The following is a 22880-nucleotide window of genomic DNA, read 5'->3' on the forward strand; positions in this document are numbered from 1 at the left end:
GCCTGTCTCTTATTGTTCTCGCTCATAGCCTCCAGGAAGTAGCTCTTAACTGAGAGCAGGAGTTCGGAGATTTTTAGTCACTTGAGTGCAGGTTTTGAGGGCCATAATGTACTGACCCATTTTCTATGTGTGTGATTGAGTTTCTGCTATTCTGCCAGTTTCTCTTTGGTGTTAGCTGGTCTCTGTAGTATTCTCTTGCTGTCCAAATTGCTGTGTGACCAGGTTAGAAAACAGTTGCTTTTAGAGGAAGTTGGCCATGCTACAGGCAGGCACCACAGGGCCAAGTGGCCCAGGATACCACTGGGACAAGACTTATATAAATAATACTGTTTGATCATTGATGTGGGAAATACAAGTCATCTAATATGACTTATGTCCAAGAGTTGGTTTAAAGTCTTCTAGGGAGGTATATGGGAGTTTTGTACCTGCCCAAGAATAGCAGTCATTTTATTCCCCATCCTCAACATATACACATGCACACATATGCATGCATACACATTCCCACACCTCTTCTGTCATGGATGAGGGGTAAGGGAGATTGTTATAAGAAAAAGTTTGCAAAGAGAACAAAAGCAGGCTGTACTCTCAGAGAAGTAAGTTACTGACTATCTCACACTAGAATGATTCCAGTGTTCCAAATAGTAGTAATGTCCCTGAGGGACCCTGGCCATTGGTTGATAAACTATTACACAGAAAATAGCTTTAGGGAAGGTGATTGTAGGGCCCCTGGGTGTGGCAGAGCCATTTATAGTCAGCTGCACTGTTAATAAAGGAGCACTAAGACCAGCAAATGGAATGTGGTGACCAGCTGAGGCCTAGTTGTGAGGTGGCCTTTGTTTTCCTCAGTTCCTGCAAGGACTGGACAGTTGGAGAACTGGGACCTGGAAGATGGTATCTTTTCCCCTCATCAGCCTTGTCTCATCCCCTAGAATGTTTTAGAAAGTCAAGACTAGGGAAACTGTACTTGTTCCAGGCAAATGAGTGGGTTCATGTCAGCTTAGACACTGCCTTAAGTTGATAGCCTAGTCTCACATTGGGCATGCAGCCAAAATCAAATCTTTGCAGCATCATTTGCTCCAAGGTGGAGAGAGATCATGACCAGTTGTCCATCAGTCATACAGCTATTTCCCCCACACTTACATGAGTATATATATTTTTAAAAAATATATTTTTATTGAATTCATAGAAGGGAGAGGGAGAGAGAGAGAGAAACATCAATGATGAGAGAGAATCATTGATTGGCTGCCTCCTGCACGCCCCACACTAGGGATGTGCCCCGACCCAGAATTGAACGGTGACCTCCTGATTCATAGGTCGATGCTCAACCACTGAGCCACGCCGGCATGATTATAACCTTTTCGAAACTGTAGGGTAAGACCACTGTCCTTTGGTTTTCCTAATAGGGAGTAGGTATTCTCAGTGCCTGCCAGTGGCTTGAAACAAGAAACTAGGAACTTAGGAGAAAGTACTGTATCTCTCTGAGCTGTTTTCTGGGTCTGAACTTTAAGGAGGTATTGAGAGTACTTCCAGGTGGTAAGAACCAATGACTGCAAACTGGAGACAGGCTAGGAAGTGCATTTTAGGGAATTTCAAGTTGAAGAAAAACCAGGGAATTTTACAAACCAGACCATCCAATAGGAGAGACTGTCTGTGTTCACTGCCCTTTTATCATTTCTGACCTTTTGTCTGAATGTTCGAGCCTCATTATAACTGTGTTGCAGGGATTAGGAAGAAGGTTTGTCCACACTGAGGCCAGAGCAGCCCCACCCAGATCTGTATTGTAGCAATCATAATAGTGAGAAGTCTCAAGGGAGAAATAGGCTAAAGGGACAGAGTAGGGCTTTGAGGTTTCCAAATGATCTCCTCATTGCCAATGTTGGGTCTGAGTTTGATTTAAGTATAATGGGAGATTCACTTCATATTAGTTTATTGTGTTGTGTCTCGCACCTAGTGTAGAACCTGTCATAGGGGCTTTCTGGCCCTCTTTCAGAAAATGTACTTGATAGCACAGAGGCCGAAACATCTCGAGAGCTGAGATTGAATCCCAGACCCAGTTTTGTTCCATTCCTCCAAATGACTTCAGGGCCTTTGGGGCCTCAGGGTTCCCAGTCTGTAAAATAGATTCTGTCCTTGACCTCACAGGAGCAATCAGTCTGGACTTCTCAGACCAGAGCTCACAGGAGGGATTTAAAGTAGTGGGAACACGTTCCAGGTGGGTAAACCAGGACAGAGAAGCAGGTGCCTTTTTTCCAGATGATCCTGAGCCTGTGATAGAAGCAAAGATCCCTAGTTCCTATCAGAGCACCTCCTGAAAGTAGTATTGCCTTTGCAAGGTTCACATCCCAGTGGTTACTGTAGTACTGCTTTCAAGAGTGAAACGTCTGTCAGAGGTAGCTGTTCAATCTAATTTTGTAATTACTTCTAAGAAATCGTCTGATACAATTTTGTGCAGTGGTGATACTGATAGTTTACTTAGAAGGAAGTGGGAGGCAATGTGGGAGGTAATGTGGCTTTAAAACTATTCAGTTCCTGAGCCATCAAGAAGTGACCATAACCACACACCGGCTTTTACCTGTGGCTCTAAGAGAAGCTAGTACAACTGTGCACAAGTCTTGGCTCTCAGAGGCAGCTGAGAAAGCAGTTTGTTTCTGCTTATTACCATTACTGCCCTAAGTCGGGCAAGCACCACTGCATTTGGTTACCCCTAGGAGTATGAATTATGAATTGTAGCTCTATTCTTGGTTGTTAGATTTTGTATATATGTATTACTTCATTGACTCCATAGGAGCCACTCTGGTGAATCCATCTGAGTGAAAAGCCTTTCCCACTATGGTCTTAGGCTGTACTATGCAACAGCTAGGAACAGAAAATGTCCATTTTCAGAGACTGAAGAGAGCATGAATTAGGAACAAAGTTGAATGCTGGAGGGAGTAGTGTGTGTCTATCAGGGCACCCTGTAGTCGTTTTTATAATGAGATTCATCAATAGCTTTTGAAAATCATTTATACTGTGCTATTATTAGAGAACATAGTATCGGGGACATAGAAATTACTGGAACACAATCTGTACCATCCTTGGGCTTTTGTTTTATTGTTTTCGTTCTTGGGCTTTTAGACTAGTTGAGGAGACAGATATGTGAGCAGATTAGTACATAAGAGCTATGGTAAATATATGGGATCCCCTGGTGGGATGGAGGGCAAGAGATGGGACAGCAAACCAGATAATCTTCCGAGAGACTTAAACAGTCTCTGGGGCATTTAGGAGGGCAGTTCAGTCTCTGGCCTCCCTGTGCCGTGTTGGTTTTATTCAGTGCCAATAGTGACTGCAGTTGCTCCTGGAGACCTCAGGAAGTGCTCTCAGGTGTCTACTCTGGCCCAGTTTTTTGTTTTTAAATAGGTTTTTATTGATTTCAGAGAGGAAGGAAGAGGGAGAGAGAAATAGAAACATCAGTGATGAGAGGGAATCATTGATCAGTTGCCTCCTGCATGCCCCCTACTGGGGATTGAGCCTGCAACCCGGACATGTGCCCTGACTGGGAATCAATCATGACCTCCTGGTTCATAGGTTGATGCTCAACCACTGAACTACACTGGCCCAGGCATTCAGTGGTTTTTAGTATACTCAACCAACACCACTATCTAATTTCAGAACTTTTCATCATTCCAAAAAGAAACCCCCCTTATCCTATTCCCCTCTCCCTTCAGCCCTTGGCAACCACTAATCTATTTTTAGTTTCTATGGATTTCCTTATTCTGGACATTTCATATAAATGGAATCATATAATTTGCTGGCTTTTAAATAGGGGAGTTTCACAGTTAGGTTTGCATTTTATGAAGATCATGCTGGCAGGAATGAGGAACGTGGATTATGGAGATCAAGCCTGGACCAAGTTAGAAGAGTATTGCAATATTCAGGGGAGGAATGAAGAGGACCTGAACTAGAGCAATAGTAATAAGGATGAAGAGGGAGGGACTGATTTGAAAAACATTTCGGAGAGAAAATTAGTTGGAGTAAGAGTAAAAATCTAAGATAAATCCCAGGTTTCTAGCTTAGCAAACTGAATGGAAAAAAGGCAGTACCAGCTGACATAAAAAAAAAAATAGCTTGAGTTTTAGTTCTTGGGAGAAAAGTTGAGTTCAGGTTTGCATGTGTGTAATTCAACATGGCAATCCAGAAGTTGTCCAGAAATAGACGGGCTGTCTAAATCTGCAGCTTGAGGATCAAGGTCAGGGTTGAGGACATACATTTGGGAGCCATGAGCACAAAGGTGGTAATTAGAAAAGAAATGTAGGATAGCCTCCACAAAAGAGCACAAGAGCTGTAGGCCTAAGATAAAACCCTGAAAGCAATCATCCTCATCGGATGGGAAGAAAAGCCTGCAGTGTAGTCTGCAGAATAGCCAAAGATAGACAAGGAAATCCAGAATTATAGTTGTCATAGAAGCCAGGAGCGCCTGGCCAGTGTAGCTCAGCTGGTTGAGCGTTGGTTGGCCTGTGCACCAAAAGGTTGCTGGTTGCTAGTGTGATTCCCCATCAAGGTAAATGCTTAGGTTGGGGGCTTGATCCCCCAGTCGGGGTGCATGCAGAAGGAAACTAATCAATGTTTCTCTCTCTCTCCCTCTCTCTCTAAAATCAATAAAAACATTAAAAAAGAAAAAGCCAGAAGAGAAGAATAAAAAAGGAATGGGAGCCCTAACCGGTTTGGCTCAGTGGATAGAGCATCAGCCTGTGGACTCAAGGGTCCTGGGTTCAATTCTGGTCAAGGGCATGTACCTTGGTTGAGGGCACATCCCCAGTGGGGAGTTTGCAGGAGGCAGCTGATCGATGTTTCTCTCTCATCGATGTTTCTAACTCTCTAATCCCTCTCCCTTCCTCTCTGTAAAAAATCAATAAAATATATTAAAAAAAAAAAAGGAATGGGAGTGGCTCAGTGGTTGAGTGTCAACCTGTGAACCAGGAGGTCACAGTTCAATTCCTGGCCAGGGCACATGCCTGGGGTTTTGGGCTTAATCTGCAGGAGGCAGCCAATTGATGATTCTCTCTCATCACTGATGTTTCTATCTCTCTCCCTCTCCCTCCTCCTTTCTCTCTGAAAAAAATAAATTAAAACGAAAGGAATAGCCTCTAGCCTCTAATAGCTAATCTCTTATCTCCAGGACCACAACTGATTATTCTCTACATGCCTAGTACTCACACAATTCCTGATTGATACCTAAAAACACTGATGGAAGTGACCAGCAGTGTCAACAGCAGGAAGATCAAGTAATAGAACTTATTGGGATCTTCCATAATAATATTTCTAGCAGAAATCAGTGAAGAATTAATGGGAGATTCATAGTCATGATAATTGTGTGAGATGTGCTTCTCACAAACCTTATTATGACTTTGGCACATTACCCTTCTGATATGAACTTAGGGGGGAAAAAAGAATGAGAGATAAGGAAATAAAAACAGCAGGTGTTGCCAGACAAACCTCACTAGCCTGGGCCCTTTTAAGGGCAGGCCCAGGAGTTTGTTGGAAAACCCTAGGGGCTAATTCTGGTCAGAGTTCCTCCCCATTTTGCTTATCACCTCAGATTCAGACTCCTAAAATTTGGTTCTTTTGGTTTTCAGTATCCCATCTTTGTCTTTGGCTCTAATGCCTGGGTATTGGCTGTGAATGAGCTTTAAGAGGGGCAGTGGTCACATTGCAGATCAGGGCAGATGCCACCTCACCCCATTTTGTAAGGCTCTGATCATCCCTGCCTTAGCCATTTCTCAGCCGCTCAGAGAAGCTACTGTGAAGTCACTTACTCCTGAATGGGTGGATTTGCAGTGAATGAGCAGGTCCTCCATGAATTGTGAAGATGGAAGCAGAAACGGACAGCTTGACAAGGCAGTGCACTGTGGCCAAACTCTTCATTATTTGCTGCTCCAAGCTGTATTTAACAAGGTTGTTTCTGAGGGCTATAAAACAAATAGTAAAAAGGACTTTAGACTGAGCCTTGGAGAAAGGAGCCCGAGCTGTTAGTGAAATAGGAGGAGAGAGAAATAGGTGACAGATCTGAGCTGCCACTGCCTCATAGACCAGTGCCCTAAGCCTGGGCTTTGGCTGTCTAATAGTCACACTGGCTTAGGGCCCCAAAGACATTCAAAGTCAATGAGCTGGGGGATGCTGAGCCAGCAGGACTGATGGGAGGGCTAACACCAGAACAGGCACAAGGATGCTCCTACTTGAAAGCTAGAAATGATACATGTCTCCCTGGTATCCAGGGCAGGAGAGGATGTGATGAAATCACAAGCTTATTTTACTTCATGAAAAAAGAGAATATAGTGTAATTGCATCAAGGTCAGAGTAAGGAACTGATTTGTACCTAGATGCCAAGGCTGGTGAGGAGGAGGGAGGGCTGGTTTGGGTCAGATAGGGCCTTGCTGGCCCCAGAAATGTCCCTGTGAGCCAAGGATCCCTACTCTCTGCTGCCTCTGGAGAAAGTGGGTAGAGCAGAGTGGTGTAGGACTATTTTGAATGCAACTGTTTGAGGAGAGTTTGTTGCTTTGTATTTATTTACAAGCTGTTTGGGTTTATCCTTTTTTCTGGAGACAGTAGTTGTTTAGTGAGCATGACCTGAGCCTCTCTTATGAGTTGAATACTGTGAGGAACCAGAACTTGCTCCTGAGGAGCTGATAGCCTGCTAGACTTTAAGAGGAAGTGGCATAGAGGAGGAGTTAAAGGAGTTGAAATGAGAAAGAAATAAAGATGAGAGCTGGAGAGGACAGGACTGGAAAGGTATCTTGCCTTAAAACATATAACATTTTGAGGTGAAAAGGAGAATTGGGAGAACACCAAATGGAACAGAACAGTATAAGCATGACCTTGCCACTGGCTGGTGTAATGGGATATCTGAACAGGGCCTTCAAGTCAAGCATGTCTATGAAAGTCTGCATGAAGATGTGTGCAGTCGGGCATCAGGGGCAGACAGGAGCTGGTGGGGGGTAGGCAGTTGGTTTAGAGCCAGATCATAGACTTTTAATACCAGAGAGGAGGTTATTTGTGATCCTGTGGGCAGTGAAAGTTAGTTTATGTTTGGGTACTTGTTCTATGCTTGTATTTCTTGGCAAGGTCTTTGGTCTGTACATTCTGAAGAGGGAAGCCAGGGGCCTGATTGTCTTCCTCACTAGATTGTTAGCTCCAAGAGGACAGGGGTTTCTGTTTGTTGAGGTATCTCTGGCCGTTAGAACCTTGCCTGGCACGTAGAAAGTAAAGATAAGTATTTGTGTTTGGAGCGTAATACGAATCCTAGGGCAACCACTCAAGATCCAGGCCTACCTCATCTCACATCGCTATCATGGTAATTTTATGAATAGCTGGTCCCCACTTCTGAGCCACACTGTCTTCTTCTTTGGGAACCCTAGAACTGCCTGATAAAGAGGGATGAAAATGGTTACTCTGCGGTGGTAGGTGACTTTGGCCTGGCTGAGAAGATCCCTGATGTCAGGTGAGTAGCCCTAATGGGTACTGGGGTTACAGAAGCGACTAAGGCAAAAAAACAAACAAAAAAACACCCCAAAACACTCCTGCTTCCTCCCCAGAGGCCAGGACTTGGTCACAGCTCAACCTCAGCTCCCTAAATTTGGTCATTCCTCGTCTATACCCATCCTTGGGGGAGAAGAATTTCCAATATTCAGATATCCTATTATACCAGCCAGTAGCAAGCTCAATTTTTCTATCATCTCACCCTATAGCATGGGGAGGGAAAAGCTGGCTGTGGTGGGCTCACCCTTCTGGATGGCACCTGAAGTTCTCCGAGATGAGCCCTACAATGAGAAGGTGAGTCTGGGGGTCCCAAGGCTTGGTTGTCCTTAGAATCCACTCTTAGCAGTGTCCAGGATCACCCTTTATGTTTAGGGGAGGATCTACAACCAAGAGCAGGGCTGGTACCTGGCAGCTACCCAGTGAAATATGTGCAGTAGAGTCTAGGCCTGGGCTGTGGACATGAGGGGCAGAAACCTCACTTCTCAGCCCACTGAAAGGGAAACTGAGGTCTCACTACCCATCAGGCGGACGTATTCTCCTATGGTATCATCCTCTGTGAGATCATCGCCCGTATCCAGGCTGATCCGGACTATCTTCCCCGCACAGAGGTGAGCTGCAGGCATGGGGATCAGTGCCACTGGGATGGGGCTGCTTTTGAGGCTGTGGAACCATTTTGTTCTTGGGGTGGAGTTGCTGGAACTTAGTATATGTGGCTACTTCTCAGGGGCAATTCTCAGCCTCTCCTTCTGAGCAAGCCAGGATGGATGGAGGGATTAATGACCTGTCTACCCATGTCCTCTGTTCCCTCCCCCCCACACCCATTCACAGAACTTCGGGCTGGACTATGACGCTTTCCAGCACATGGTGGGAGACTGTCCCCCAGACTTTTTGCAGCTTACCTTCAACTGCTGTAATGTGAGTGTATCCTCCTGCCCCCAGCTTTGGTCAGGGGCTGGGTTCACCTGGTTAGAACTGTAGAAAGAGCCTAGCCTAATGAGGGGCCTCATTTTCACTGATGAATGACAATGCTCATGGCTCCTCCTCTGGAGGCCTGCCAGACTCTCCAGAGCCCTGGACCAAATAAAGGAAAATTGCTTTGTAATGTCTGCTCCTCAGCCTGCAGGGTAGACCCACCACCCCTTGCCTTGGGTGTTGGTGGAGCTCTGGTCAGGTTTTAGTTAGACTGTGGATCCAGCTGGTCCTAAGGCTGATGGGAAAGGCTCTTGTTAGCTTTCATTTTATACAGCTCTGAGGCTTGACTTACCTGTTATGACCAAGGAGTAGATGGGCTTTGTCTAGGTAACCTCGAGAAACACATTAGCAGCAGACTCAAGAAAGAACAAACCAATGTGAGCATAACCTGTTGGAGGGTTCTGTGCCAAAAGAGGGTAAGGCACAGAAAGATTACTGAGACAGGGGAGGGTATTAGACGATAGCATCTTCCTTGACCTTAGCTCTGGGAATCATCCTCAGGGTCTGCGGCCTTCAGAAAAGGTCTCTTAGCTGCACATCTGAGTCTTAAAAGATGCTAGAAACAGACTAAAATGCTATCCTTGTGGGTGGAAGGTAGGAGGGCAGGGCTAATCGCTGCTGTGGATAACTACAGATGGACCCCAAACTGCGCCCATCCTTTGTGGAGACTGGGAAGAACCTGGAGGAAATTCTGAACCACCTACAGGAGGAAGAGCTGCAGCCCACTGCTAAGGGTAAGAAATTAGGGTTGTGGGGTCTTCCCCTCTAGGGCTGTGAAGGCAGGATCCTATGTCCAAACGAAAGGTGCAGGGATGGGGGACATGGGAAAAATACTGAACTCCAAGAGTTGTGATTTGGTATGCTGCCTCCTTCTTTCAGTCTGTTTTCTCACTGGTGAAATGGGGACAACAGTACCTACTTTGTTTTCCCAAGAAAAAACACTTAGTGTAGTGCTTGTATTTGTTATGACTAGTGCAGTAATCCTGACTTGATGTACTGTCCTTCAGGACTCCTGGAGAAAGGACCTGGGATGAAGCGACTGAGCTCACTAGATGAGAAGATCCCTCCCAAGTCCCCACGCCCAAGACGTACCATCTGGCTGTCTCGTAGCCAGTCAGACATCTTCTCCCATAAGCCCCCACATACAGTGAATGTCTTGGACCCCTACTACCAGCCACGAGGTGGTGCTGCCAGCACCCCCAAAATCAACCCTTTCAGTGCTCGCCAGGACCTCAAGGGTGGCAAGGTCAAGTTCTTTGACCTGCCCAGCAAGTCTGTTATTTCCCTGGTATTTGACCTGGATGCACCAGGGCCTGGAACTTTGCCTATGGCTGACTGGCAGGAACCCCTGGCCCCACCTGCTCGCCGGTGGCATTCTTTGCCTGGTTCACCAGAGTTCTTGCATCAAGAGGCCTGTCCATTTGTAGGCCGAGAAGAATCACTGTCTGATGGGCCCCCACCACGTCTCAGTAGTCTCAAGTACAAAGTAAGAGAGATCCCGCCATTCCGAGCATCTGCCCTACCAGCTGCTCCAGCCCATGAAGCCATGGACTGCTCCAGTTCCCAGGAGGAAAATGGTTTTGGGCCCAGGCCTCGGGGGGCCAGTCCATGCCTTGCAGGTGCCTCTGAAGAGATGGAGGTAGAAGAAAGGCCAAGAGATTCGGCTCCAGTCCCCTTCTCTGTCTCAGGCAGAGGCCTGAAAACCCAGGGAGAGCAGGATGGTTGAGGGGTTAATCCCTGTCTCACCATGGGGATGGACCTTCAGCTGAAGCCACAGGGCCCCCTTGGTGCACAGCCTTGACTCTTCCCTGGAGCCCACAGAGCAGGCAGGCTAGGCCAAGTCAGGCTCAACTTTGGGGCTCCAAGTGCCCAGTGACTGTGAGAGGGGAGGCAGCAGTAAGAAGCCTTCCTTGTTGGGGCCAACAGCTGATTCCAAGCCTCTGAAATCCTGCAAGGAGCTCTGGCTCCCAGCTGACCCACAATGCGTTTCTGCAGACAAGACCAGAGGACTCCTAGTTCTAGTTTGAGCTGGCAGACTATTACCCCAGGTTCTTCTTCCACCCCAGGTCTGTCTCTTGCCCTTCCCTGGGGCATATAAGTTACTGGATGGAACGTGGAGCTGACCAGGAGGCCGAAAAGGGCATGGCTATTTCTCAGACCTAAAGACTGGGGTGCTTCTTGCCAGTATGTCTAAGACACTTGAATAATTGCTGTTTGCACTTACTGCACAGTCAGACCACGTCACTACATTTCTATGCAAGGGGAGGACAAGGCAGTGTGGTGGTCATGGCTCTTAGCTAACCTATTCAAAGATCTTTTCCAGTTCATTAACCTATTTTCATATTTATGAAGGGAGTCTTAATGTTCTGCCCTATAAGACTTTCAACCTTGTGGTTGGGAGTGGGGCTGGTTTTGTAGGCCCTAGGGCCTGCCCCATATATTTGTCAACATGTGATACACCCAATTGGTTAAACGGTTTATACATGGACTGATTTTCTTCCTTCCCTGCTATGGCTGGAGCTACGGGAACAGTCTGTCTTTATAGAGCCGCAATAAGAAATAACCAAAGATAAAGCTGGTCAAACATTTTCATAACTTGTTTCTGCTGATTTTTTGGTAAAACTTTCCCAAGACACTCTCAGACTTAAAAATAAAGTTGGTTACTACAGGTGCTGGTCAGCCTTCTTACTTGTACCATTGTTTCTCAGCCTCTGGGGTAAAGAAAGTCCAGAGCAATGCAGCAGTATCTCTGTCAGGAGCCCTCCTCCCCAACTCTGTAGTAGTTGGGAGTAGGACATTCATAGGCTAGAGGGACCAGACCCCTCTGCTCTACCCTCAGCTTCTCTTCTTGGGCTCTGGGTGCTAAGCAGTAGTTAGGTCAGCTGCTGCCCCAAGCCAGCTTCATCTTCTGGTTGTGGGCTTTGGAGGAACGGGAGAACTGGCTCTTGGCCACCGTGAGGGGTACAGCTTTGCCACTCAGGTATACCTTGTTGTGGCATTCAGGTAGCCAGGGTCCAGAGCTACAGGGCTGAGGTTCTTGGCTTACTCCCATGTAGGCCATTATATAACCTGTCATAAAGGCATCAAAACCAGCCCGATGCAATCCATCCCCAGGCACTGGGTTAGGACTGGCTTGACTCCCTGGTGCTTCTAAGGCAGCCATGTCAGCTGTTTCAGCCCTTGTTGCTTTAAGTCCCATCTCCAAGTCATTTCTGTGATCTTGCTCAGAGCCAGGCTGGTTGCTAGTCTCGTCCTGAGCCACCTCCTGCTCAGTTTCCTCAGCCTCAGCGCCATCCCCACAGACCTGCTTAGTGGGAGGACCATCCTCGGCTTCCCCAGAGCTCTGTTTCCCAGGCAGGCCCAACAAAGCCCTCCGTCGTTTTTCCTTACGTCGTCGCCGTCGCCGCTTATCCTTTGTGGCAGCTTCATCAGTGTCAATGATAAGGTCAATATCATGGGACCGAGAACACTGTGATCCCAAGGGGCACCAGCCATAGGCCTAGAGGCAGGAAAGAGGCTTAGAGAGGGGTTCCAGGTATCAGAACCTTCCCTCCCCCAGGAAATGGGTGGGAGTTCTCACCGAGAAGTTATCACAGATGACGGTGGAATGAGGACGGTGGGATGTAGGGGGCATACAGCAGCGGTAGTCTACATGGGCCCTCATGCTAGAAGGATAGTTGCAGAACTCCAGGATAAGGTGTGGGCTGCCGGCTGCCCGCTGCTTTCCATTTTCCCGCTCACTGAAATAGCGCAAGAGGGTATTGGTCCACTAGCATATAAGCTCCATGTGAACAGGGGTTTATATCTGTTTTGTTCACTGCTGAATCCCCAGCACTAAAACAGTGCCTGGCACATGATAGGCACTCACTAAATATAAAAATAGGTTTATACCAGGCCCCACCGCTTCCCCTCAACCAGTCCCTCACCATTTCCGGAAGGCATATTCTAGGTAGGAGGCCACAAAGCGGGCATGAAACTCAGCAGCATATTTGGTGTCATAAATGCCAGCTGGGAACATTTCACACAGGTCAGCAGTGAAGGTTCCCAAGCTCTCAGGCAGATGTGCATAGAAATTCTGGTACAGGAACACCAAGTCTATGAGACCATTATGCAGTATCAGGGGCCGGCGGGCCCGGATTAGCTCCAGGAACAGTGTCCTCACCGACTGGCTCTGGCTCTCATCGCCCTGGTTGGAAAGAAAGTGGTCATAGGAAAGGGCAGTCCCATACGGAGCCTCTTTCACAATATATTTATCCCAAACTCCCCCACCTGGAAAGCTCTTCCTCCGCACCTAACCCAATGCTCTTCACCCACATATTCGTCTTATTTCCCCAGCCCTGTCACTAGTGACTCCCTAAGAAGCAGATCCTCCCACACATCCAGCCTGTGGTAGGAAGAAGATGAAATCACAGAAGAGGCAGTCTCAAGACTGGAGACCTACCTTGTCGTTGCCCTTATGGTATGGGATACCCTGGGCATACTGCCTGTTAAAGTTGAAGCCATGCTGTACCAGGAACTGCACAGACTTTGGTTCTATGACATACTCTTCCACACACAGCAGGGTCAGATTGAACACCTGGGTCAGGTATGAGTGTTCACCCTGGGAGAGAAGGAGGGTTCGCTACATCAAAACCTCACATGTGCCCGGCCAATGTGGCTCAATGGTTGAGCATGGACCCATGAACCAGGGTTCATGATTTAATTCCAGGTTGCGGGCTTGATCCCCAGTAGGGGGTGTGCATGAGACAGCTGATCAATGATTCTCATCATTCATGTTTCGATCTCTCCCTCTCCCTTACTCTCTCTCAAATCAATAAAAAACATTTAGAAAACAACAAAAAAACCTTCCACATAATGTTCCCAGGATCTCAACCCTCCTCTTTCCCCCAGCCACAAACCTGGGAAGGGAATGAAATCAGCACATACCTTGTCTGGCTGCTGCTTGAAGCAGGCGAGGCCCAGGGAGAGGATAGAACGGGTCCTGGCAGCATGACACACAGCCTTATAACGTTCTTCGATGCACCTTGGGGTTGGGTTTGGAGGTGGCTGTGGCTAGGAGTTAGCCTCATGAAGGGCCTAAACCACCCAGGGTGACTTCCACTCCAGGGCTAAGGTTTGCCCCCACTTCCCCTCATCAGGGTTGGAACTAAAGAGATCACAGATTATACTTACGGGTTCAGCAAACTCTTCCTATCCCCAAGCCCACTCAGTTCCTATGGGTGGTTAAAGGGAGAACTGAATTAGATCCCCAACACCAGCCCTTTCACAACCACCTGCCCTCCCAGTTCCCCAACCCTCACCGTGTCTACAGCCACGAAGCTAGCTGTCTTTATGGCCAGCAGAAGGGATGGCCACATCTCCTTAAAGTTGTCACTTTGCACATCCAGCACGGGAACTTGTACTACCAGCTCTTCCCCAGGTTTTGTGCTTTTGCTGACACTATCTGGGGGTAAGGAGAACAGAATAATGGAAGTTAATGATCAGGCAAGGGGGACGGGGAGTAGACACCAAGCTAGGCCATGGCTTGGGGGCATTTTCCATGATGGCAAGAAATGGCAACTTTCCCCCTCAAGCCTTTGTATCAGCATGCTCTACACACAGACCTTGGAGTGAATAGTGCCCTGAATTTGGGGAGAAAAAGCCTGCGTCTTCCAGGGGCTTATGTTAGACTTTGGGAAAATCACTTCTCCCTCAGCATCACTATCTGTAGAAGGTTAAGTTTGGACTAGAATAATTCTAGTCACTAGATGATCTGTGAGGTACCTTTTTCCCAAGTCCTGCAGGAACTATTTGTTACGGCTCCAGGAGTTGAGCTCCTTTAATATCCCATCAGGCTCCATACGACTGTTCCCTTGGTGCCTTAGCAGCCACAGGTGGCAGTAGCCTGTATGGCCCGGAGCCCAATAATAATTAGGCCCCAGAGATAATGCCCTAGACCTGGCTTCCCAAAATATCCCACTTCCTTTGGACCACAACTCCCAACCTGCCCCACTTAACAGAGAAATGAGTTCCAGACTACATTTCCCGACATGCCCCCTAACGATCCTAACTGTGCTCCTAACGCTCCAGGCTTTTGCAGCCCGAGCCGCGGTGCACACTGGGACTTGTAGTCTCCTCGTGGCTAGTTAAAAAGGGAGAAGTTAGTCCTCTGAAACTTGAGGTCGGTTTCTAGAACTATGAGCCAGAGGCCTTCCCCTCCCCCAGGGCGCACAGGCTTTTAAGTCGGCCCCTGAAAAGCCACTCACTGTCAGAGATCGCTGGAGCTGCGCCATCGTCACTGTCGGCTGCCATGACACCGCGCGGCCCTTGCCTGACTAGTCGGTGGCAAGAAACGGCAGGACTTCCGCTTTGTCTCCTGGCGCGACTATTGAGTTCGGGGTAGGGGCAGGCTCTCGCCTCCGGAAGTCACTGTGGGGCTGGAGTTCCGTTCAGACCTCCGGTGTCTGGCGCGCGAGGAGCGGGTTCGGAGCGTTCTGGGATGCTATTGGCTGTCACGGTTCAGCTCGCCGCCCGGATTGGCCGGAGCCACGCCCCCTGGGAACGTGGGGTATTCGGACACGGGAAAACGTGGGAGGTAATTCTTCGTGTACGTTCGTGGGGACGTGGGAGTGAGCTTTACTCTGTCTTCAGGGACACGGCTCGGGGTAGGGGTGGGTGTCCGCAGAGGAGGTGGCGCTGCCAGAGCTAAGCTTAAAGCAGCCATAGGAGTTAGACAAAGACCGGGGAATGTGGGGGAAAGATGTCTATTCTGGGAAAGGGCGAGTTCCCCGGGAGGATGGAACTCACTGCGTTCCAGAAAGTGAAAGGCGGGCAGGAGGACTCGAGCCGAGGCTGCAGAGGGCTTAGAGCCATCCACTAGCAGGGAAGCTTTTGAAATAATCCAGGCAGGTGACAAGAATGACTTGCATTAGGCTCCAGCAGTAGAGACGAAGAGGAAGGGACACAGTGTAAGCAACTGGGAGGTACCGGTGATGTAGGGGATTGGACGTGATCCTGCTACTGGGAGCGAGGTGTGCCTGCCAGAGACCGCGCTTTCCCTGGAGCTGCGTTCCCATCCTCTCAGCCCAGCAAGGACTTAACGCTTTCTCCGTGGTTACTCACTGTTCCTTGTTCACTTTCAACCTTTCTACTGAGTCTTTTTCATCATTATTCAGAATTGTTTGGATTTCTCCTACTCTAAAAGGAAAATCCTTTCATCCCATGAATTAATTTAACAAGTATTTACTGTATACAATTTACCTGGCACTGTGCTCAGCTCAGAGGATACAGCAGTCACCAAAACAGACCCAGTACTTGCTCTCATGGAGTTTTACAGTCAAGCTGGGGAAGTGGACACTGATTAAAGAATCACCAAAAAAAATGTGAAATTGTAATTGGTGTAAGAGCAGCAATGGAGAAAAACACAAGAGGGTAGGACTGGGGGGGCCTGACGTGGACATTTAAGTCAAGACCTGAAGAATGAGTGGATGTTAGGTAAAGCATAGGAGAAGAGCTGTCCAAGTAGAGGAAATGGATTGGGTCAGGCCTCAAGGTAGACAGACACTTGATGGATGGAAGCTTCTATTTCAGGCAAACATGGCTGGAGCATAGTGATGAGGTGATGAGGCAAATGGGGCCCTGGAGCCTACAAGGCTTATATTAAGAGGATTAGCTTTAAGAGCAATGGGTGTGACAGCCAAAGTCCTCCAGTGGCCTACAAGGTATTTTGTGATCCTGTGCCCCCTTCTTTAGCTCTCTGACTTTATTTCCTATCCTTACCCCCTCCTCATTCTATTTTAACCACACTGGCTTCCTTATTGTTCTACAAACACACCAGGCACCATCCTTAGGGCCTTTGCACTAGCTCCTTCTTAGTATGCCTTTCCCACAGGTATCCACGTGGCTAACTTCTTCAACTGCTTTAAGTCATTGGTCAAATAACACTTTAACAAGGCCCACCAGGACCACATTTCTTTAAAATTGCAACATTCCACCCCCTCCCCATTTGTTATCCCCTTCACCTGCTTTATTTTTTCTCCTTATGCTTATATTTATCACCTAATATCCTATATAATTTGCTTATGTATGTTATTTATAGTCTGCCTCCATTAGAATATAAACCCTGTGAGGGCAGGAACCTTGGATGTTTTATTTAGTGAAGTACCTAAAACTGCTTGACACAAAGTAGGCACTCCATAAATATTTTTCAGTGAATTAATGGGAAGCTATTGAAGGTTTTAAGTAAGAAAGTGCTGTTATCATGTCTTAAAATATTGCTTTATGGAGAATGGATTGTAGAATGAATTATGGAAGGAAGTTTGGCTATGAAGGAGAGGAAAGTGGGTCTTGTGGAAGGGATTGGAGGAGCAGGACCCTGAGCTCAGACAATTTAGGAAGAGGGACCTTTCTTTCATAGAAGGAAAGTGAAGATGGAGGTAAGTTTATTTCATTTTTTTTTTCTCTCAAGAAGGAAGCAAGCTCTTTTGATGAAAATGAGGTGATAAAGTCAAGAGTTTGAGGAGAGAGTTTGAACCAGAGGTTCAGCAGGGACTGCGGTATAGCAGAGTTCAAGAATGTAGACTCTGGAAGCAAACCTTTTGGGTTGGAGTGAACAAGTTGCTTAATCTCTACAAGTCTCAGTTTCCTCATAACTGAAATGGACGTAATACTAGAACATACTTCATGGTATCATCAGGAGATTGAGAAATCTGGTAAAGCACTTAGGGTCTGGCGTATAGTCAGCACGTACTGTTAGCTACATTTAACTATTAGGAAAAGGCAGCTACAAGTACAGTAAGGGAGAAATGAAGATCAACCGGATGCATTTTCTCTTTGCTAATGGTCAGCTGGCTATGATTTTCTAGATCACAAAAGATTAGGCATAAAAATAGCTCATCTCTCTCCCCCCACCCCGACTTGACATCTGCTTTCAGGCAAATCTTTTCCCCTTTCTGAGCCTTGGTTTCTCCTTTCTACAGAATGAAGGTTTGGGCTAGATGACTGTTAAAGACTGCTTCACTGTAAACGTGCTGTGTCTCTAAGCAGATAACCCTCCTACCCACGCCTGTGCTCCTAGACACATCTAAAGAACCCATGTCCACACACGTAGTCACAATAAGCATCAGGTATACACAGGTGCTCCCACACAGGAAGCTTTTGGTCCTTGACCCAGCCCAGCCCTGGCCTCTTACTCTGTGTACGTCTCCAGGACTATACTAATGCTGGTCCCTCTTAGGCCATTTGGAGAAGCTCAGCCCTATTGGTCATACCTCAGGGCCACAGCCAGTCAAGAGCAAGCCCATGAGCATCTAGAGCAGTGGTTCTCAACCTTCCTAATGCCGCGACCCTTTAATACAGTTCCTCATGTTGTGGTGACCCCCAATTTCATTGTTACAAATTGAACATAATTAAAGCATAGTGATTAATCACAAAACAATATGTAATTAAATGTGTTTTCCGATGGTCTTAGGCGACCCCTGTGAAAGGGTCGTTCGAGAACCGCTGATCTAGAGAGTTGTTTGTTTTAGAAAATATGTTTTTATTGATTTTTCAGAGAGGAAAGGATTGGGAGATAGAACCACTGAATGGCTGCCTCCTGCATGCCCCCTACTGGCTCCTGTATACCCCTACTGAGGATAGAGCCCACAACCTAACCTGGGCACGTGACCTGACCAGGAATCGAGCCAGTGAGTTCAACCACTGAGCACACTGGCCAGTCTAGAGAGTTGTTGAGAAAAGCTAGACACTGTGAATGGTGTAGGGAGGGAGGTGGCTCCACCCCCTACAGGGCCCCAAGAGTCAGCCTAATTTTGACTGACTACTTTGGCTGGGCCTTTGTGTTCTAGATCGTCATGAAGAAGCCACGCGCAGCTGTGGGAAGTCGTCGCAGGAAGCAGACATCCAGTGGGGAGGAAAGGGAGAAGCATGCCCTCAGCAGCAGCCAGGCCAGGCCTACTACCCCTGATGGTGAGGAACTCGGACCTAGGAAAAAACTCATGGGCTGGTTTCACTGGCTATGAAAGGGGACAGGTTCAAGCCTGCAGGGACTAATTAAGGATCTAATTCTGACTTTGCAATGTGATTTTGGGATAATTGCTCTGAATGGCTGCTTTCTTACCAGTGACGTGGAGCAGTAGTCTGTGCATTTTCTTCCTCATGTGGCTTTAATAGGATCAAATGAGTTGATCTGCCTGAAAGTATTTTGTAAATGGGAAATCCCTGCACAGGTATGTTATGCTTGACTGAAACTATTGGATTTTCATTATAACCCAGAGAAAAAGGAGCCAGCAGTGCCACTCTGGGAAGATTAAGGCTAGAAACTTGGCTAAGGCTACACACAGCTAGATAATTCTGGACTGACTCCAGGTCAAGGGGTCAGGGGTGGGGGGAGCCCTACGTGGAAGCAGACTGCAACCAGGCTGTAGTGTCCCAGGTTCCTGGTGCACAGCCTGTGCAGGGACAACTCCTGAGTTTCCTGAGGCCCCAGCAGGCCAGGCCAGGCGTCAGGAGGAGGTGGTATTGCAGGCCTCTGTCTCCCCGTACCACCAATTCAGAGATACAGCCGAGGTCACCGTCTTCCGGGAGAGCCTGCTGAGCTGGTATGACCAAAAGAAGCGGGACCTGCCCTGGAGAAGGCGGGTAGGCAGGCGAGGGACAGGGACAGGGACCGGGGTGGGAGGCTAGTGCCCAGCCCCCTCCACACTAACGCCCCATCTGGGATTGCGTTGGCAGGCAGAGGGTGAGGTGGACCTGGACAGGCGGGCATATGCTGGTGAGTACATCTCCTGAGAACAGAGCTGCTTTCTGCCCCGACACCCTCAGATTGGAGTCAGGGCTGTGGGCTAGGAGCAGGGCAGGTCCGCAGTGTCCTCATGCCAACCCCTCTTCCCCAGTATGGGTCTCAGAGGTCATGCTGCAGCAGACCCAGGTTGCCACGGTGATCGACTATTATACCAGATGGATGCAGGTGACTTCAGGGAAGGAAGGGGAGGGTGATGGGCTAGACCCCAGATGAGAGCCTGTCTTTGGGCTGGGGAGAAAGAAGGCTTCTTTTTCCTCCCTCACCCTTGACCTCTCTATTTTTGCCTGTCTTCTGGCTATAGAAGTGGCCAACACTGCAGGATCTGGCCAGTGCTTCCCTGGAGGTGAGACCCACCCTAGGGGAGGGGGAAATGAGGACAACAGAGGACTGAGTGCTGATTTCTCTGACCTCTGACCCCACCCACAGGAAGTGAACCAGCTCTGGGCTGGCCTGGGGTACTACTCCCGAGGCCGGCGGCTGCAGGAGGGAGCCCGGAAGGTAAGGGGATAGCAGGGAGGGTGGGATCCCCAGGCCCTCAGCTGTCTCCTAACCTTGAACCTTTCCCACCCAATCAGGTGGTAGAGGAGCTCAGGGGCCATGTGCCACGCACAGCAGAGACCTTGCAGCGGCTCCTGCCTGGCGTGGGGCGGTACACAGCTGGAGCCATTGCTTCCATTGCCTTTGGCCAGGTGAGTCCATAGTCCATCCCCATTCTGTGCATGCCCACTTTCCTCCCAGACCAGGCTGACTCCTGGACTCCTCTGTGTCAGGTGACCGGTGTGGTGGATGGAAACGTAGTGCGGGTGCTATGCCGTGTCCGAGGCATTGGTGCCGATCCCAGCAACACCTTTGTCTCCCAGCAGCTCTGGTAGGATATTGGGGTAATGCAGGACATTGGGAGGGGTGCCTCCAAAGGATCTTTGGCTCACAGAAATGTTCCCTTCTGGTAGGAGCCTAGCCCAGCAGCTGGTAGACCCAGCCCGGCCCGGAGACTTTAACCAAGCAGCCATGGAGCTGGGAGCCATAGTGTGCACCCCGCAACACCCACACTGCAGCCAGTGCCCTGTCCAGAGCCTGTGCCGGGCACACCAGAGGGTGAGCCATCTGGGGAAGGGGCAGCGAGGTCCTAGGGAGTCCCCCGTGCACCGTGACTTCCTTCCCTATGCCTGCCAGGTGGAGCGGGAGCGGCTTCCAGCCTCACAGAGCCTGCCAGGCAGTCCTGACGTGGAGGAGTGTGGTGAGTCTGGTTCTAGCACCAGCCCTTCCCTGCACGGTCACTGAGCTGCCTGGGAAGCCTCATTCTAGTTCAGGGGTGGGCAAACTTTTTGACTCGAGGGCCACAATAGGTTCTTAAACTGGACCGGAGGGCCGGAACAAAAGCATGGATGGAGTGTTTGTGTGAACCAATATAAATTCAAAGTAAACATCATTACATAAAAGGGTATTTTATTCATTTCAAACGGGCCGGATCCGGCCTGCGGGCCGTAGTTTGCCCACGGCTGTTCTAGTTCATCCTACAACCTGTTAGATTCTGCACAGCTGGGCCAAGACCTGCTCTCTGGGCCTGGCACGTAAGCCCACTTGGCCTGAGTGGGGCTTGGGATCTCTGTTCCCAGCTCCCAACACTGGACAGTGCCAGCTGTGCGCACCTCCTACCGAGCCCTGGGACCAGTCGCTGGGAGTGGCCAACTTTCCCAGAAAGGCCAGCCGTAAGCCCCCCAGGGCGGAGTGCTCTGCCACCTGTGTTCTGGAGCAGCCCGGGGCCCCTGGGGGTGCCCGAATTCTGCTGGTGCAGAGGCCCAACTCAGGTACCTGGATCCTGGGAGTGGAGGGCAGTGGTGTGAGCAAAAGGGGAGGAACGGAGGAGTCAGCAGCTAAGGCCTAACTCACACCTGCTGATCGCTGTCTCAGGTCTGCTGGCAGGACTGTGGGAGTTCCCATCTGTGACTGTGGACCCCTCAGGACGGCATCAGCGCAAGGCCCTGCTGCAGGAACTGCAGAATTGGGCTGGGCCCCTCCCAGCCACCCACCTGCATCACCTAGGGCAGGTAAGTGAGCAGTGAGGGGCCAAAAATGACGGCTTTTTCAGCCACAGCCACGGGCCTATTTCAGCCCCTTGGTCCTCCCCCAGGTGGTCCACACCTTCTCTCACATCAAGCTGACCTATCAAGTATATGGTCTGGCCCTGGAAGGGCAGGCCCCAGTGACAGTCACAGCACCTGGCGCGCGCTGGCTGACTCGGGAAGAGTTTCACACCGCAGCTGTCTCCACCGCCATGAAAAAGGCACTATCTTTGTTGTCTTTGTTGTGCTCCCTACATGTTCTGCATGAACCTATTACCATATAAACAGGAAAAATAAAAATAAAAAAGGACAGGGTTCTGGCTTTGGAAGAAGATGCCAGCCCTGCACTCTCCCCTCTCTTCTTGGCTAGGTGTTCCGGGTGTATGAAGGCCAGCAGTCGGGGACCTGCAAGGTGAGTCCCCTGGCCCTCGCCCAGCCATCTCTCTCCCTAGGCCTGAATCCACAGGTTTTCAGTGAGTTAAGGACATATTTGGGTGAACATTGTCCACTCCGAGTTTCACCGGGGGCCGAGGAATGACGTAGAGACCTTACAGTCTAGGGTCCAGGTGGAGAGGGAACAAGAGAAAATGATGGAGACAGTAGTGTCAGATGTGTGAAATGTTTGTACTAGATTTTGTTGGATATGAGGTAATGCTCTCAGGTCTGTCTGGGAGGAAAGGATCAGGGAAAGGCTGCTTGAAAGAAGTGGCTGGTAATGTGGGTCCTAGAAATGAATCATTTTTTCCAGGTTTGGGAAGGGAATCAGCAATAAAGATGTTCTTCCAGGCCTAAGGATAGTTTAAGTAGCCCTGGTTTGTGTTGCTCAGTGGTTAGATCTTGACTTGAGCACTGAAGGATTCTGGTCAAGGGCATGTACCTGGGTTACAGGTTTGATCCCCGCCCCAGTCGGGCCTGCACGGGAGACCGCCATTCAATGTTTTCTCTCTCTCTCTCTCTCTCTCTAAAAGTCAATGGAAAAAATATCCTCAGGTGAGGATTAAAAATCAGTGGAAAAGGCCTCCTCGGTGAGGATTAACAAAAACAATAAAAAGTAGTGTAAGCAATGATGGGCACAATGCAGTCTGCGTGTGTGAGGAACTCTGAGCATCTAGCCGGAGCAATCAGCAGGGCCATGAACACCAGCCCAATGAAGCATGTTAGGTGGAGAGAGGAGTCGGATTTATATTTGAGGAAGATTACCTTGGACTGCCGTTTAGAGAGTTGATGGAAGAGGCAGATCCTGGAGATAGGTTGGAAGCTTTCCTACATTCAGGCTAGAGTCAGCTAGAGCAGTGGAGTGGGGGTAGGGGTGAAAGGAGAATATTCTTCACTGCCCCCTTAATGCCTTCTAAACAGAGTTCCAAAAGATCCCAGGTGTCGACTCCATCCAGCCGGAAAAAGCCCAGCCCAGGCCAGCAAGTCCTGGATCGTTTCTTTCGGCCCCATATCCCCACAGATGCACCTAGACTCAACAGTGCGGCCCAGTGACACATCTGGAAGCGCCCTCCCCTTGAGAATCCTGTTTTTTAATAAAGTACTTATTTTTATAGTCA

General features: G+C 48.9%; 3 protein-coding genes and 1 pseudogene across 12 annotated transcripts in view; 3 read left to right on the plus strand and 1 right to left on the minus strand.

The window, feature by feature from the left end:
* The window catches only part of TESK2 (testis-specific kinase 2), a 117448-nt gene extending 106296 nt beyond the window's left edge, over nt 1-11152 (plus strand). For 5 of the 6 annotated variants that reach the window (XM_023761948.1, XM_006098176.3, XM_023761947.1 and 2 more), the window contains 6 exons: nt 7392-7474; nt 7722-7806; nt 8037-8120; nt 8341-8427; nt 9119-9218; nt 9492-11152. In XM_023761948.1, the coding sequence (XP_023617716.1) occupies nt 7392-7474; nt 7722-7806; nt 8037-8120; nt 8341-8427; nt 9119-9218; nt 9492-10210 (1158 nt within the window). In that variant the 3' untranslated portion in view covers nt 10211-11152. The remainder of the gene's footprint in view (nt 1-7391; nt 7475-7721; nt 7807-8036; nt 8121-8340; nt 8428-9118; nt 9219-9491) is intronic. The other variant, XM_014463819.2, reaches the window with a different exon arrangement.
* On the plus strand, nt 5319-5406 carry LOC111827817 (annotated as a pseudogene).
* Nucleotides 11153-11362: 210 nt separating the features above from the next.
* TOE1 (target of EGR1, exonuclease) lies at nt 11363-12800 on the minus strand. The gene is made up of 4 exons (XM_023761911.1): nt 12795-12800; nt 12411-12670; nt 12065-12224; nt 11363-11983 (listed from the first exon to the last, which is right to left on the minus strand). Exons 1-4 carry the CDS (start codon nt 12798-12800, stop codon nt 11363-11365), a joined length of 1047 nt encoding a protein of 348 aa, XP_023617679.1.
* A 24-nt stretch (nt 12801-12824) lies between these two features.
* MUTYH (mutY DNA glycosylase) lies at nt 12825-22880 on the plus strand. 5 transcript variants are annotated; one of them, XM_023761944.1, is made up of 16 exons: nt 12825-13069; nt 18309-18429; nt 18953-19101; nt 19195-19234; nt 19356-19429; nt 19566-19607; nt 19691-19762; nt 19840-19953; nt 20035-20132; nt 20215-20359; nt 20438-20501; nt 20881-21072; nt 21176-21312; nt 21396-21548; nt 21698-21739; nt 22684-22880. In XM_023761944.1, exons 1-16 carry the CDS (start codon nt 12941-12943, stop codon nt 22813-22815), a joined length of 1704 nt encoding a protein of 567 aa, XP_023617712.1. In that variant the 5' UTR covers nt 12825-12940; the 3' UTR covers nt 22816-22880. The 5 variants fall into 5 exon arrangements, with proteins under 5 accessions (XP_023617712.1, XP_023617710.1, XP_023617711.1 ...); XM_023761945.1 differs by lacking the exon at nt 12825-13069 and adding exons at nt 15023-15058; nt 17442-17588 and having other exon boundaries at nt 20215-20501; XM_023761942.1 differs by lacking the exon at nt 12825-13069 and adding an exon at nt 14786-15070 and having other exon boundaries at nt 20215-20501.

The sequence above is a fragment of the Myotis lucifugus genome, unplaced genomic scaffold (assembly GCF_000147115.1).
Source record: "Myotis lucifugus unplaced genomic scaffold, Myoluc2.0 scaffold_222, whole genome shotgun sequence".
Lineage (NCBI taxonomy): Eukaryota > Metazoa > Chordata > Mammalia > Chiroptera > Vespertilionidae > Myotis > Myotis lucifugus.